At 50.1% G+C, this 14,597-nt stretch overlaps 1 protein-coding gene across 4 annotated transcripts; it reads left to right on the top strand.

Moving 5' to 3' along the window:
• Window positions 1–1,808: 1,808 nt before the first annotated feature.
• Window positions 1,809–5,430, top strand: ZBTB25 (zinc finger and BTB domain containing 25). Of its 4 annotated transcripts, none has more exons than XM_040066929.1 (3): window positions 1,809–1,860; window positions 2,524–2,703; window positions 3,838–5,430. In XM_040066929.1, the coding sequence occupies exons 2-3, from the start codon at window positions 2,531–2,533 to the stop codon at window positions 4,973–4,975; spliced, it is 1,311 nt and encodes a 436-aa protein (XP_039922863.1). In that variant the 5' UTR covers window positions 1,809–1,860; window positions 2,524–2,530; the 3' UTR covers window positions 4,976–5,430. The 4 variants fall into 4 exon arrangements, with proteins under 4 accessions (XP_039922863.1, XP_039922861.1, XP_039922862.1 ...); XM_040066927.2 differs by lacking the exon at window positions 1,809–1,860 and adding an exon at window positions 1,994–2,446; XM_040066928.2 differs by lacking the exon at window positions 1,809–1,860 and adding an exon at window positions 1,995–2,228.
• The last annotated feature ends 9,167 nt before the right edge of the window (window positions 5,431–14,597 follow it).

Here is a 14,597-nt window from a genome sequence, read left to right as displayed (position 1 = left end):
TTTTTTTTTTTTTTTTTTAATTATTATTTTCTGGCCACAGAGGAGGAGGGAGCAGAAATACCCATGGAGAGATCTGTGATTATGTCCCGATGTCTTTCTGACCCACCAGCATAGTCCGTGTCACTTTGTATTGGCTGAGGTGGGTGATAACATCGCCTGTGTTTTACAGCAAAACACCAAATTTCATTCCTCACGGCTGCTTTCATCAGTTTGGCTCTGGTTTCTCTAAAGCTCTTCAAAGTCCTCTTTGGACCAGAGTCAACCTAAATAATATGTAAATAATTAATCATTTAAATAAATAACATGCCATCTGCAAATAACAACTCACTCTGTACGCAGGTTAATAAATATGTTAAATAACCCAAAACAGAGTACAAAACCTTGAGCCACCTACTGCCAACCCCTTTTGGGAAAGAAAAGTGGCTACTGATATTTACAGGAGCAGCAGATTTATAGCTCCGTGATCCTTCAATTCTGCTGCTGTGCAAACACAGGAGGGAAAGATGCTCGCTGAGTCCTGTGAACTTTATATTTAAAACAGAAGAAATAAAACATAAGGCAATAGAAAAGGTAAAGCTATGCTGGTCAGTGGGATAAGCAGCAAACACATGGATAAAAATGCTTTAGAGCCTACCGTCTGTCACCTCTCAGCCCATCTTCATCATCCACCCAGGCTCAGGCTGCCTGGAAACAGCCCCATTAAGCTGATGCATTCTGGTGGCCAGGGACATTATTTGCCTTAAATATTCAAGAACTGCAGTTATGGGGATGTAATAAGAAAATGGACTACAAACTATCACATCCTGAGGGGAAACCAAGTGGGATGATCCGAGGCACTGAACGTCTTCTGCAGTGGCCCTGAGTCAGCAGAGATGCCGTGGAGGAGATGGGTGTGATAGATCTTGGAAACTGCACCAAAATCATGACAAAAGCACACAAACAGTGACTTTCACTGCTTTTTCCAGCTGGAAAAATCATCGTGTGAATATCAAATTAACCTGGTGGCAGCAAGACGCCGTATGGACTGGAAGTTTGAGCAGGTTTAGAATGCAATTTGGTAACATTCATCGGAAAAACACCTCAGAGGTTGTACCGAGGGGTGGGGCTCAGAGGGACCCTCGGGAGGGGCTGCTTGTGGCCAGGCAGTCGCGGTGAGGGTGGGAGTGCCGCCTGTGCCTCCTCCTCTGCCTGGCACCTCACCCTGCACCGCTGCTCTCGCCTAAAATAACCCCAGCTTTAACATCACTGAGCGACTGCAGGAGGCCTGACAGAGAAATGGTGCGTCCCTGGGACTCGTGGTGGTTAAAGCAGCACAGAGGCCGCAAACATTGGTGAGGAAGCCAGATCGTATCTTCTCATCCATTCTCACGAGCGGCCAGACCGGGGAAGCGCCTTGTACTTTTTTCTTTTCTGACACAAAAAAAACCCAAACCAAACCAAACCAAAACACCACCCTCACCCACTTTATGCCGAGAGCTGAGGCGCTCAGCAGACGACGCTCGGCCACTGGGCGATTAAAGAAGCCAAGCCCCCCTGTCCGGCGTGATGCCTTTGGCAACGCACGGGAAAACACGCAGCCTCCCCCCCAAAAAATCCCCCACGGGGGTGCACAGGCTCTTTCCCTCCCTGGCGCAGGAGCTGCGGGCGAGCAGCGCGGGCAGCGCCGCCCGGAGCCGCGCAGGGGCCGCGCCCAGAGCGGCGCAGCGCAGGGGCCGCGCTCGCCTTTGCCGGGAGAAGCCCGGCCCTGCCCGGCCCGGCCCGGCGGGGCCCAGCCCGCCCGGCAGGAAGCGCGGGGGGGCAGCGCCCACCCCATCCGCCGGGCGGGCAGCGGGGGCGGGCGGTCGCGGCGTTTCCGCGCGGGTAAGCGGCTGCGCGGGCGCGGGGGAGCCGCGGGGCCGGGCCGGGAGGGCGCTGGTCCCGGGCCGCGGGCGGGCGGGCCGCGCTCGCCGCCTCCCGCCGCGTGTCGTGTGCCCCCACCCCTTCCCCCCCCCAAAATAATTTTCTGCGGGGACAATAGCAAATATCAGCGTTTATTTGCGCAGGGGCCGCTGGCGGGGCGGGGCGGGGCGAGGGCGGCTCAGCCCGCACAATGGGGGCTTTGTTGGGCGCACAGGGCTCCTCTGTGCCGGAGCCGCCGGGTTCAGCCCCCCTCCCCCGTGCCCCCGCCGCGGCTGCGGGGCAGCGGAAAGCACCGTCAGATCGGAGGGAAAACGCGAGCCAGGCTTGAAGTTAGTGCTGACACCCCACGGAGCGTAGTTAATCAGCGGGAGAAGCATCCCTTGAGTGTAGCTGGCAGATGGAAAGGTCCCCGAGAGGGCTTGAGCTCATTGGTCGTGGGTTTGAGCACCAGCCTGGGTGTCGGAAGGAGAGACTGTTACACTGGGGTGCAAGGGGCCGTGAGGAGGAGGGAAGAAGCTCCATGCCAGGCATCCATCTCGTTCCGGTGGTGAGAAGTCAACATCTGTGCTTTTGGGAGCTCTCTGATTTCTTAATGAGATGAACGTCTTGTTCCCTTGCTCCCAGGCACACCATGGATACCACCGGCCACAGCGTCCTCCTTCTCCAGCAGCTGAACATGCAGCGGGAGTTTGGCTTTCTGTGTGACTGCACAGTTGCCATTGGAGATGTTTACTTCAAAGCCCACAGAGCGGTGCTTGCTGCTTTTTCAAACTATTTTAAGATGATATTTATTCATCAGACGAGGTAAGAACACACAGCTCTCCTCCTATCCTTTGACCACTCTCAGCATTCTGCTTTTTCTTCTTTCTAAAGGTATAAGAGCCTGAAAAAGTATAAATGGGGATGTTAGATGGCCTGAGATTATTTTCCTAACCCAGTATAGGCCTTGGCTCCCTAAACAATCCCAGTCCAGAATGTGCTGCCCTTTAAAACCACTTTTGTAGTCAGCATAAGGCAACATCAGACCCTGCACTTTGGAGATGAGACATGTGTGTGACATTTGATGTAAGTACCACCATCTTCCTTCAGTGAGAACCTTAAAAATTTGGAATCCAGGGATATCCTGATACCTCCTGCCCATGTGCAATGTGTCTAGTACTTTGCCTTAGGTTGTAGTCAAGCCTGCTGGGTGAGACTGTCCTTTCTGGCAGGATCCACAGGCTTGAAACAATCGAGAAGCTGTGGCCTTATCACAGTTCTGTGCTTCAGACTCTTTGGAGATAACGCCTGAGACTGAGATCATCGATTCATTTCAAGCTGTTGCTCACATTCTTCACCTGGCCAGGTCAGGAGTGGTTCTGCAGGTATAACAGCAGCAGTGCCAAGGTCTGGCCTCTGACCTGGGCCTGGCTGCTTGTAATGGATTAAACCCTTCTTCATTCCCCTTCCTTTCTGAGTATCGTGGTCTCCAGCACCTCTGCAAGATAACCTTTAGGATTAGCTGCATTGGCTGGAAGTGAGATAACTGCCCTTCCATGTGATTGTTGTTTGCCGACACTTAAGTGCAATGCTCATAAAGATTACACACAGTACTAGCAGCTGAATTTATTACTTGAATAAATGGAGTGGCACACACTGGTGGTGCACAGCTTGCATGGCATCGCTGCAGTGCTGTGTGGCTGCAGAGGGCTCTGCATGGGAGGGACGGGGTGGCCAGGGCTGGTCACCTGCACCAGCCTCAGCTGCAGTGGTGCTCATGGTCTTCAGAATCACGGGGATAAACACAGACTCAGGCACTTGGCTTTGAAAACAGAGCCGCTGCACTTCTGCGTGGCTTGGCAGGGAGTGCTGCTTGTAAAAGCGCTCTCGCAGCACATGGGCAGGTAATGGATCAGGATTTGGATCCCTGTATGTACTTAATCATCTGTTTTGTTTCAGCGAGTGCATAAAAATTCAGCCTACAGACATCCAGCCTGACATATTTAGTTACTTGTTACATATCATGTACACCGGGAAAGGGCCAAAGCAGACTGTCAGCCAGAGCCGGCTGGAGGAGGGCATCCGCTTTCTGCACGCAGACCACCTCTCCCACATCGCCATCGAGATGAACCAGGCCTTCTCCCCAGAGCCGGTCCAGTCCTCCAACTTGTACGGGATCCAGATCTCTACGGCACACAAGCTGGCAAAGGAGCGCCTGGGAGCGAAGGAGAGCCTGCCCAAGGCGAGCGGCAGGTCTGCGGCCCAGGGCGACCACCCGCAGCTGCAGCTGTCCCTGGCCATCGGCCTGGATGACGGCCCTCTGGAGCAGCAGGCCGCCCGCCCCTCGGCCCAGCCCGCGGCTCTGGCCAAGCCGGCAGAGGAGCGGCCCAAGCTCTCGGTTTCCATAAAGCAGGAGAGGTGCGACTCGGAGCCCGTGGTGTCCCAGAGCTGCACCCCTCCTTCTCCGGAGGTAGCGAGCCCCGTCTTTGCCAAGGGCGGCCTCAGGGTGCACTTGTGCCACTACTGCGGGGAGCGCTTCGACTCGCGGGAGGGGCTGCGGCAGCACTTGCACACCCACGTCTCGGGCTCGCTGCCCTTCGGCGTCCCGGCCTCCATCCTGGAGAGCGGCGACCTGGGAGAGGTGCAGCCTCTGGCTGAGGACAGGGAGCCTGGGGACGCCCATCGCCTCGGGGCCTTCCTCCTCAAGGAGGATGAGCATCAGCTGGAGCATCCGAGCTGCAGCGACCTGGAGCCTCTGCAGATCGGGCAGCTCTCCCTCATCTCCAAGGACCACGAACCGGTGGAGTTGAACTGTAACTTTTCTTTCTCGAGAAAGAGAAAGGTCAGCTGCACCGTCTGCGGCCGTGCGTTCTTCCGGAAGAGCCAGCTGCTGGAGCACATGTACACGCACCGAGGGAAGCAGCACAAGTACAGCCGCTGCCAGCGGCTGGAGAGCCCCGCCACCCCCAGGTTTCACCCTTACTGTGACAGCGAGGGTGTGGGTAAGAGCTCCAGCTTGTCCCAAGACCACTTAGATGAATGTATACTGGAGTCAGATCTCATCCAGGAAAGCGTCGATACGATCCTGGTAGAGTAATTCTCCCCCTTTGGATGCTGAAACGGGATGTTTTGGCGTTCTCCACCTAGGGAGTGGCTGCTCTGTGCAGCTGATTTTCTTGAACCACCATTCCCCTCACCTCTGAGGTAACTGTGAAGGACTGTCTACTTTGGTTTGTGTACTTGCTTTTTTTACTTCTCTAACTTTTAAACTGAAGCTAATTCTCATCTCAGTCCTTCTTGGAAGCCTCTGTGTAACTCAGTTATGTTTTTCCTGAATGTGAACTTACTCCTGCGCTGCTTTACCAGAGTTAAGGCTGTACTGCTGGGTGTGAGGTTTAAACATTGTCTAGTACTTTGTGTGGTGCCTAGGACTGTTTGTATTCCATAGGATTGCTCCTCTGAAACCAGATGGATGGAAGTGTAGAGGGAAATATGTAATGTGTTTCCCAAACAGTTTGTTTTTAATGAAAATAAATATCTCAAGGAGATGAATCCTGAAGTTCATGTTGTTCATGTAACTGCAGTTAATAAATCTCTGCATAAATATTTGCAGGAGCCATAAGGCTGCTCTTTTCAAGGGAGCTGGCAGTGTTGATGTAGGGGTGGCAAGCCTCATTTTGACAAGCCCTGGAGTCCTCATCTGTCTTCTAAATTTACTTTTGAACTCTAGGGATTTGCATGTGTTTTTCCTCCTTCCTACTCCTCCCTCGTTCGCCGCTACTGCATAAGCAAGGACAGATTTTGATGCCCCTCTAGGACCATGTTCCAATCATGGACTGTCTTCTCTGCAGGGAGGAAGGAAGGGTGCAAAGGAGTGTCCTCTCTTCTTTGAGAGGAGACATACCTAACTTAAGTCTTTACAGGACTAAATGCCATACACGTATTTTCTGAGTGAAAATGATTTCTGACTTTATAAACAGCTTGGAGTAAACACATTCTTTAATATTACAACCTGTATATTTGCTCAGAGTAAATGCACAGCATGTTATTTTTTCTCTGTTTGCAGAGCCACTGTGAAATGGTAACATTCAAGTTTTTTGCCTTCCATATAATCATAGAATGGTTTGGGCTGGAAGGGACATTAAAGATGATCTATTTGCAAACCCCCTACCATAGGCAGGGTCACCGTCCACTAGACCAGCTTGCTTAAAGCCCCGTCCAGTTTTTAATTTTTCATTACTTTTTATCTGAAGGATAATATCCAAGAAGGGGTTAAAATTATGCCTCTAGAATTCATAGTTTGACCCTCCCTGGTTTTCCACATGAGATATCCCTGCAGATGGGCTGGCAGCCCACCCCTCAGAGATGCTGTTAATCAGAAGGCCCCGAGGAGGCACAGTGAGTTCTTAGAGAGCAGAGGTCTCTTCACAGCACAGAGCAAAAGCCTTGTGAGCTGCTTCCGTAATCTCATTACCCAGTTCTTGAGAAACTGGAGGCTTCCTGCCAGTCCTGGTGGAGCCAAGTCAGTGCCTTTGGAAAGGGGAGCCTGGACAATGGTGAGAACGGTTTGCTGTCTGAACGCCTGCTCCAGGGCTCTTTGTAGTCGGGACTCTTGAGCTGTCTTTGATACTGTCCTGGAGCAAGAGCTGCAATTAAATCACTGCCAAATTAAAAGACCAACTGAGGTCTTTGTAAGGACCGTTGCTGCTTCTCCTTGGGCAGGGAGCTGCACACTCCAGGGGATGGATTGGCCACAGAGAGCTGCCAAATTTTGTTTCAAGACAAAGGGGCAAAACAAGCGGTCCCTGAGCCTGCTGAGATGGAGTGGCAAAATGCAGGCTGTGGTTTGGGGTGTGCTTCCCTGCAAGCCCCAGTGCTCCTTTTGCTGCGTGTACCCATTAAAGCTGCTATGGTGTGAATGCGTTTGAACTCTGCTTAAAAAGCCGTTCTTTAAAACAAGCAAACAAACAGACACCCAGGCCTGTGACTGCTGCATCTGAGCACGGAGCCATTCACACAGAGCATTTCCTAGAAGAGAGTCTTCTGTCTCTCTCCCAGCCTAATAGCATCAGCTAAATCACATCCAGCACCGGCTGCTCATAACTGAGCAAATGCCTTCTGGCTTCCTCTGACCTCTATTTCTACATGATGGGTAAAAAAAAAAAAGGAAAAAAAAAAGGGGGGGGGGAGGGGGAAGAAAAGAGGTATTTTATGGTCATTCCCTATTTGTATGTGACATTTTACTGAGTGAGCCAGCTTCTGCAGGTGCTCCTTGCTTCCCTCGGCTTCCTACATTTAATTTAACAACAGAAGCGTTTGCTGGGGTGGCCAGAGCTGTGGAGATGAGCTGTAGAGGCACTGAATATCTGCTATTCAGTCGGTAGATAAGCACCTCGGATCGTCAAATAGGTGCCTAACTTGCCTGAAGTAATTGGTACTGAAAGTCAAAGGGCTCTTGATGTCTCTGCAGAGGTAACAGGGTAGCGGTAATAGAGCTCAGTATTGGGGGCAGCAGCAGGGACAGCAAGCAGCAGTGCCCAAGGCATCCCTGGGACATGCTGCTCATCCTCAGATGCGTGGGCTGGATTGTTTAGTTCGCTTCTTGCCCATTAAAAAGGAGCTTTTATAAAAGCTGTGATCTCAGGTAAAAGAGCCAAACGTCACTGAGCTGTATGTACTGTAGGAGTGACCCCATGGCACTGACTGCAAACACATCAGCAAAGCTGAAATGAGACATAAACCAGGGCTGTGTTCGTGTCCTGAGTATCCTTGAAAAGATACAACTGTAAACAATTGTTTTCTGTTATCCTCACAGCCCCTTTTAAAGGTGCACTTTGGTTAACCTTTGTGGGACTGAACAGCTGTGACATCAAACATCTGCCAAAGGCTTTTTTTTTTTTTTTTTTTTTTTCATCATTTGCAATACAAGAAATGCAATTTCAGCAGTTTTCTACTGCAAGTGTTAAAGCACTGTTATAATTAAAGCAGCAGGAAAAGCTGGAGACAGAAGTCATCAGCTCCAAGTTACGTTAACATGAAAACATAATTTTCTCCAAGTCTTCTGAATAGAAAATAATTTTACAGGGCAGTTACATTTGGAAAGCAAGGCCAGCAGCTGCTGCTGGATAAATCATGAGAAGTTTTATTACTGTATGTGGAAGACACTTGAATTATTGACTGCTTAACCTTTATGCCGGTGCATGCTTGGAAATCTGCCTGACTTGCACATCTGGGTTTGACAAATACTCATTTCTTGTTGGAGTTTAATTTTTCTTTTTAATCCTAAAAAATATTTGTCACAGTGTGCAGAATAATTATACTAGTAATTCTTTCCAGATATCTGTGATTGCTTAATAGATGCACATGGGCTTAGGCAAAGAAAGCCCCAGGATGGGAATTCTTCAAGGCTGGAAGTCTCAAAGCTCCAGGCGATCCTTGGAGATTTGCCTTGTGCTCTGGAGGGGTTCCATCCTCAGGGGTACTGAGCTGATGAACCACAGTCACTGAAGTGCCTTCTCTTTGAGCTCTGCAGCTCATATTTTAGGTAAAGATGGGAAGATTGGGGGCTCAGACCCCTCTGCCAAAGCCCCTGAGCAGGAGCAGACTCCTCAGCCAGCTCAAGTGACCCTCTGACATGCCACTAAGTGCAGCATTGGCTGTCATCATATATCTGGGTGCTGGCCCCAAAATGCTGACTGTAGTTTAGCAGCCAGCAGAGCATGAGAAACAATTTCAAGATAGGTAATTTGAAATATTTTGAAATATTTTTAGTGCTCTGATGCTGCTGGATCCAACAGGGTCTGTGTTTCTCAGGCTTCTTAGGGTGCAGTAAAGTGTGGGGGGGGGAAGTGTATTTATCCCCCCCTTGCAGTGTGGGGTCTGATTATTTTACTGAGAATCTTGCTTTTGTGCACTCTTAGAGGATTGAACATGGAAGTGAAATTTGCTGTTGGGATGTAAACCTGAAGCAGTGAGAATTACAGTTAAAAATAAGACCATGAAATCCTGCTATCATGGCATTTAATTTCTTCAGTGTAATGCTGATACTGAATAGTTTTCTGGTATTTTGGAGACAGAGAGTGTTTATCCTGGGTAAGTAAAGCCTTCAGAACTGCAGTGAAAAGTGACCTGAGCATACGCAATTCAGCATCACTGAAGGGAACCACGCGCTATCAGTGGCCAAAATGAGAGGTTTCTTCATGGCTCGTGGAACCCCTCCCACAGCAATCAGCCATACCTCTGCCATGATCTTCAGATTCCCTGTTTAATAAAACTCAGTCTCTTCCCCTCTTGTCCAGGACTGCCAAAAAAAGACTGCAACAGAGTGGGCTTCCCAGCAGTCCAGCACCAGGAAAATATATTCTGAGCAATAAGAAATTGTGAGGAAAAAGGTAATGGGGATGGATGTGCCCTAAATTACATGCCGGTTAAATATTTACAACCAGAGCTGTGTCAAGACTGAGTTCCCTGAGATGCAATCGCAGCATCTACAGGATTTGCATGTTTCATTAAGAGAAAGTAATGACACGACTTCAAAAGCAGCCTAGGAGAGGAAGTGTTCTCCACCAACTGTTCTAAACCAGAGGCTGCACCCTCGGAACAAAGGCAGGGCAAAGCTCTCAGCCTTCTCTGCTGTGCTGGGTTTCACCCGAGTGAAGATGGCCCTGGGAAGCTTTGGGGGTTCCAGGCAGCCCGTGCCTTGGGGGCACCTCCCGGGATGCACAGGGCAGTGCAGGAATGTTTAGTCCGTGTGGATCCTGCCGTTCCTGGCACACTCGCTGTAAGAACACACTGTCTAAAGCCCTCCGTCCCTCCTGGCAATCGCTGGGATTCTCAACCCATTGGTTTTAGGACATAAAGCGGGCTATAGGCGCCGCGGCAGGGTAACCGGGGCGGCGAGCCATCGAAGGGTGATGGATGCAGGAGGAGAACTTCGAGGCGGGCAGACAGTGGTGTCAACCATCGAGACAGGATCCAGCGGTGGGCGGACAGGCTCCGGCCGGAGCTCCGGGAGCGGCGGCTGATGCTCCGCGTCACGGCTTTGCCCGCAGCCATCCCGGGAGGGACCCGCTCCGGCGGCGGTCTCCTCCGCCACCCGCAGCACCGCCGGAGCCAGCAGGGCAGGGGCCCCAGCCTGTCATTAGGGCCGAGCATCCCCCGCCAGGCTGTTTTCGGGATTCGCTTACTCATCGCGCTAATGATGGGGGTGCGGGTGCGCCTTCCTGCCGCGCCTGTTGCGCTCGCCGGCCGGGGCCCCGGCCCGCTCCTGCTGCCCGCAGGCTGCCCCACGCACGCCAGGCAGCTTCGGGACGGGACTCTCCCGGCGCCTCGGCCTCCCCTGCCTTGCTCCAGCTAGGAAGTGGAATGCAAATTCGGTTTCGGGCTGTCTGAGCTGCGCCGGAGCCCGACGCCTTCGTGCAGGGCGGTCTGGGAGGTTTGGCAGGCAGGGAGCGGCGGGGGCCGCCGGCAGCCGCGGGGATGCGCCGCTCCCCCTTCCCTGGGGATGCTCAGGAGCTCCGTAGGAGTCGCGGTCCTTGCGCTTCCCACCCAGCTGCCATGTCACAGGGCTCCCGTCACGCCGAGCTGTCGCCGCGCTGAGCCCGGGCACACCGGCCTGGAGTCAACGTGACACGAGGGGCCGGCGCTGGGGCGCGGGGATCACATCCCTCTCCCGACTGGAATCTTCTCGCAGGGACGACGGCGAAACCATGCCTGGTGTGTCCGTGCATCGGTAAGGACCTGGCATCGCAAAGGCACCTCCCGAAAGGACGGCAGAACCTGCAGAAGGGACCCTGCTGGAGCGCCCAGCCTGATAGCGGGGTGTCACCTCTTCCAGATTAGAGAGGTGTGGAAGGCAGATCTCTGCGAGGTCTATGGACTGTCAGGGTGACTGCCAGCTCGAGCTGCAGATGATACTTTCATCTTAACAATCTGAATTGCAAAACATGTTTTCTTACCGTCTCCCTCCCTTTTGTATCCAGCCCGTTTGTCAGTTTTTATGTAACAAAACCTACTTTTAAATGCTGGGTTTGGATATTTCTGCTGAAATCCACTTTTTGGCTAAATGGACTTTAACCCCACAGCAGAAAAATCCCATGATTTGGCACAGAACTGCACTCTTCACAGTAGCCTGCAAAAAGAAAGACACGTGAAAGCTGTGTTTCCTAAAAAACGTTAACCTATGTTGTAGCTTAAATAACTGCATAAGAAATAGCATCCTCTGATTAGTTCTTTTTTGAAGTCAGATTTAACCTTAAGATTTTGTCTGTTTGCAAATGAAAAGTATTTCATTATTTTAGTACTACCCAACAAGAGCTGACAAGAACCATTTCTCTGGGAAATAAAACTGCAGAGGTAAAATCATATTAAAGCAATTATTTAAATCCATCTGTTTCCTTGGAGCGGTTCATTTTGAGTTGCTCATGTTGAAATGTTCTATCTATAACACAGGAAACATTAGGGCTTCACTGCCTGTAACATGTGGGTCTGGCATCCATCCATCCATCTATCCATCCATCCATCCATCCATCCATCCATCCATCCATCCATCCATCCATCCATCCACCCATCCATCCATCCATCCATCCACCCATCCATCCACCCATCCATCCATCCATCCCAAGTGCAAAGCAGGATTCCTGTGTATTTTGTGAATTTACTCAATTTCTTACATACATTTCTGAAAAGAAAACAAACTTTTAAAAAACCCCGACAACCCAAACCCCACAAAAACAACAACAAAAGCCCCCACAGCCTTGGATTCAAACCCCAGATTTCTGGCTGCTGTAGAGTCAGTCCTTTGATGCCTGTGGAGCTGCTGTGACCTTCAGCAGCTGGAGATCCAGCCCTGTGTGTTTCTAATTCACTTCTGGTGTCCCAGGGCAGGAAGGAAAATGCAGTATTTGTTTGTGCCATCATTGTCTACTGGCAGTTTCCACAAGGAACTTTTCAATGGATACACTTGTTTTCTGCTGGGCTCAGTGTTGACTTAGCAGAAAAGCTTTTTATCCCCCTGGAAGCCTTTCTGGGTATGAGTTATACTATTTAAACACCCTTTTCTTTGCTGCTAATGTAAAAAAGCTGTGGGAGATGAAAATATTTGAAATGACACAGCAAAGCAGGGATAGGGAACTTGTAGGATATAGAGCTGAATTGTCCCCACTGAGGAGAGCACTGGAAACATCTGGGACAAAAGCAGCAGCACAGCCTGTGGGGTGAGCAGAAGAACCACTTCCATAATTCAGAGGGCAGCAAGCAATGAATTTCTGGGTAAGGAGCCAGACAGCTCAGAAGCAAGCTGAATGGGGCTATAAAAATATTTGGATAGCAGGAAAAAACTCTTCTTTTCTGAAGAAGAAAGGAGTGTCCAGCATTGGAACAGGCTGCCCAGGGCAGCAGGGGAGTCACTATCCCTGGACGGATTTAAACAAAATATGTAGATGTGGCACCTGGGGACATGGTTTAGTGGTGGCCTTGGCAGTGCTTGGTGATCTTAGAGGTCTTTTCCAACCTGAATGATCCTGTGATTCTATGATAATTCCAGATTATTTTAGCTGTTGGTGAGGATGATGGTCCTAAAGTCAGGCCACCCTTTAGTGCTCTGGCACAGGCTTGCAGCCAGATCCTCACAGCTTCCCTGGCCCAGCACTCTTTCACAACAGTAAATTTATCATTCCTTCTATGAAAGAATAAATGTTTTATTAATGTTCTGCTCCCTAATCATAAGGAAGGAGTAGAGAGTTTTAATTAAGTCATTAGGAGCTGTTACGAGCCTATATTTTGTTCTGTAAACCTGAAAGAATAAATAGTATTAATACTATTAATAATTTATAACTTCTTTCCCCCATATTTTGTGTATGTTTTAAAGTGTCTCAAGAAATTACAATGAATGATGTTATGCAAAAAAACCAAACCAAACCAAACCAAAACAACAGTTAGGGTGTGGGACCAAGTTGATCTGTCACAGAAAGTGCCAAAGCACCAAACGTGCTGCTCCTCCTCCCAAAATGCCAGCCCCAACCTGAACGCTGTCAGCACCAAACTGTGCACCTGGAAACAGCAATCCCAAGCCTTGGGAGCAGGAAGCAGAAGCCAGCAGCTCGCAGAGAAAACCAAACCACCTGCATGGAATCAGAGCTGTGCCATCCCATGGGCAGTGGGGTTTGACCCTTGCCAGTCTGCAGAGCCTCAAACATTTTCCTCTGGTGCCACAGGGTATCCAATAGGGAATTTAACCATGGGGCAGCAGGATGGCTTTTCTTAGCTGCCAGAGATTTGTGATCCTTCACAAATTCCTTATTGCAGCCCCTGGGCAGCCAGGACTCTGTAGTGGAAATGACTGACCAGCAACCAAAAGGAAATGTCACAGAAAGGGCAAAGGGGGAACAAACCTCAAAAAATTTTGGATCTGCCACCAACACTAGGATTTCTCTCTGCTCACTGTACGACTGCCTGAAAAAGCTGGACACAACAGAGCACCACTGTGAGTTAATCCTTTCACATATAAAATCCCTCCATAGCTGCCCACTCAATCACAAGGCAAGAAAACAACAGGTACATTCAGCTTTAATGAAATAATCATCAGTTCTATGTACAGCTCTAACAGAGGGAAAACCAGCTACAAGAGAGGATGCAAACACAACCCCCTGACACAGAGCAAGTCACGGGGCAGGCCTGGGCTAAGCATTCCTGCCATTCTCCTCCTTTTTAGATGTGTTTCACCTAAAAGGCAACACTGAAATAACACAAAATCCTCAGCTTTGCAGGCTGACAGAGGATGACAACCTGGCCCTATGGGGTAATTTTGTGTTTATTTACTGAAGCTTGGACATCCTCCTCTGCAGCTGACTCCAGTGGGATCCCACAGCCATGCTGCAGCCCTTTGCTCAGCACCAGCCTGCCACAGTGCCCAGTGTAATCCCATAAGCCGCTCCCAGCATCAGGATGGCTCTTCCTGGGGTGCTGCAGCAGCTCCAAAGGTACAGCTAAAAGTCCTTTAAAAGTCCCTTTTCCAAAACTATGGCAAAATACCTGGAAGGACCAGTATGAAGTACAAAGCCATTAAAATTGTACACACTGAATTATCAATAGCTGATAACTTAATAAACAAATTCACAGGAAAAAAAAAAAAAGGACTTTTTTTTTTCTTTACCACCCTCTGGGTTTTTTTAAGTTTTACTTGCACAGAGATGAGCTGTGGCTCTTGCTGCTGGCAGTCCTCTCGTGACATCGAGGGGTCATTTTATCGAGGTTTAAAACACGGTTGTGCACCGGGTAGGAGGGACAGGTACAGCCCTTGTATTTTAGCAGGAATCCAAAGTCTACGCTGGGAAGGGAAATCTCAGCACACGGTCAGCGAGCAATTGCCAAGCACGGCTATTTCTGTGCCGGCTGAGGAACACGCAGGAGAATTTTCTCAGAGGAACACTCTGCCTTGCCCACAGCTGGATGCAAATCCCAGCCACGCAGATGCAATCCCATATTATTAAAAGGTCCCTTTCTCCTGGAGAGCTGGTGGTTGGAGGCGATGCTCTCTCACACACACACCTACGCCAGTGCAAACCCCCTCGGGGCAGGGCAGTTCCCGGGGGTTTGACAGCAGCAGGCTTGTCCAGGCATTTTCCAGCCGTGTCCTCAGGCCCTCATGTCTGGATTCTTTTTTTTTTTTTCTTTTTTTTCTTTTTTTTCTCCCTGAGGACTTTGGTAAGATTGCTCCAGCA

The sequence above is a fragment of the Hirundo rustica genome, chromosome 6 (assembly GCF_015227805.2).
Source record: "Hirundo rustica isolate bHirRus1 chromosome 6, bHirRus1.pri.v3, whole genome shotgun sequence".
NCBI classification, from domain to species: Eukaryota; Metazoa; Chordata; class Aves; order Passeriformes; family Hirundinidae; genus Hirundo; species Hirundo rustica.
This window is presented reverse-complemented; position numbering and strand designations above follow the sequence as displayed.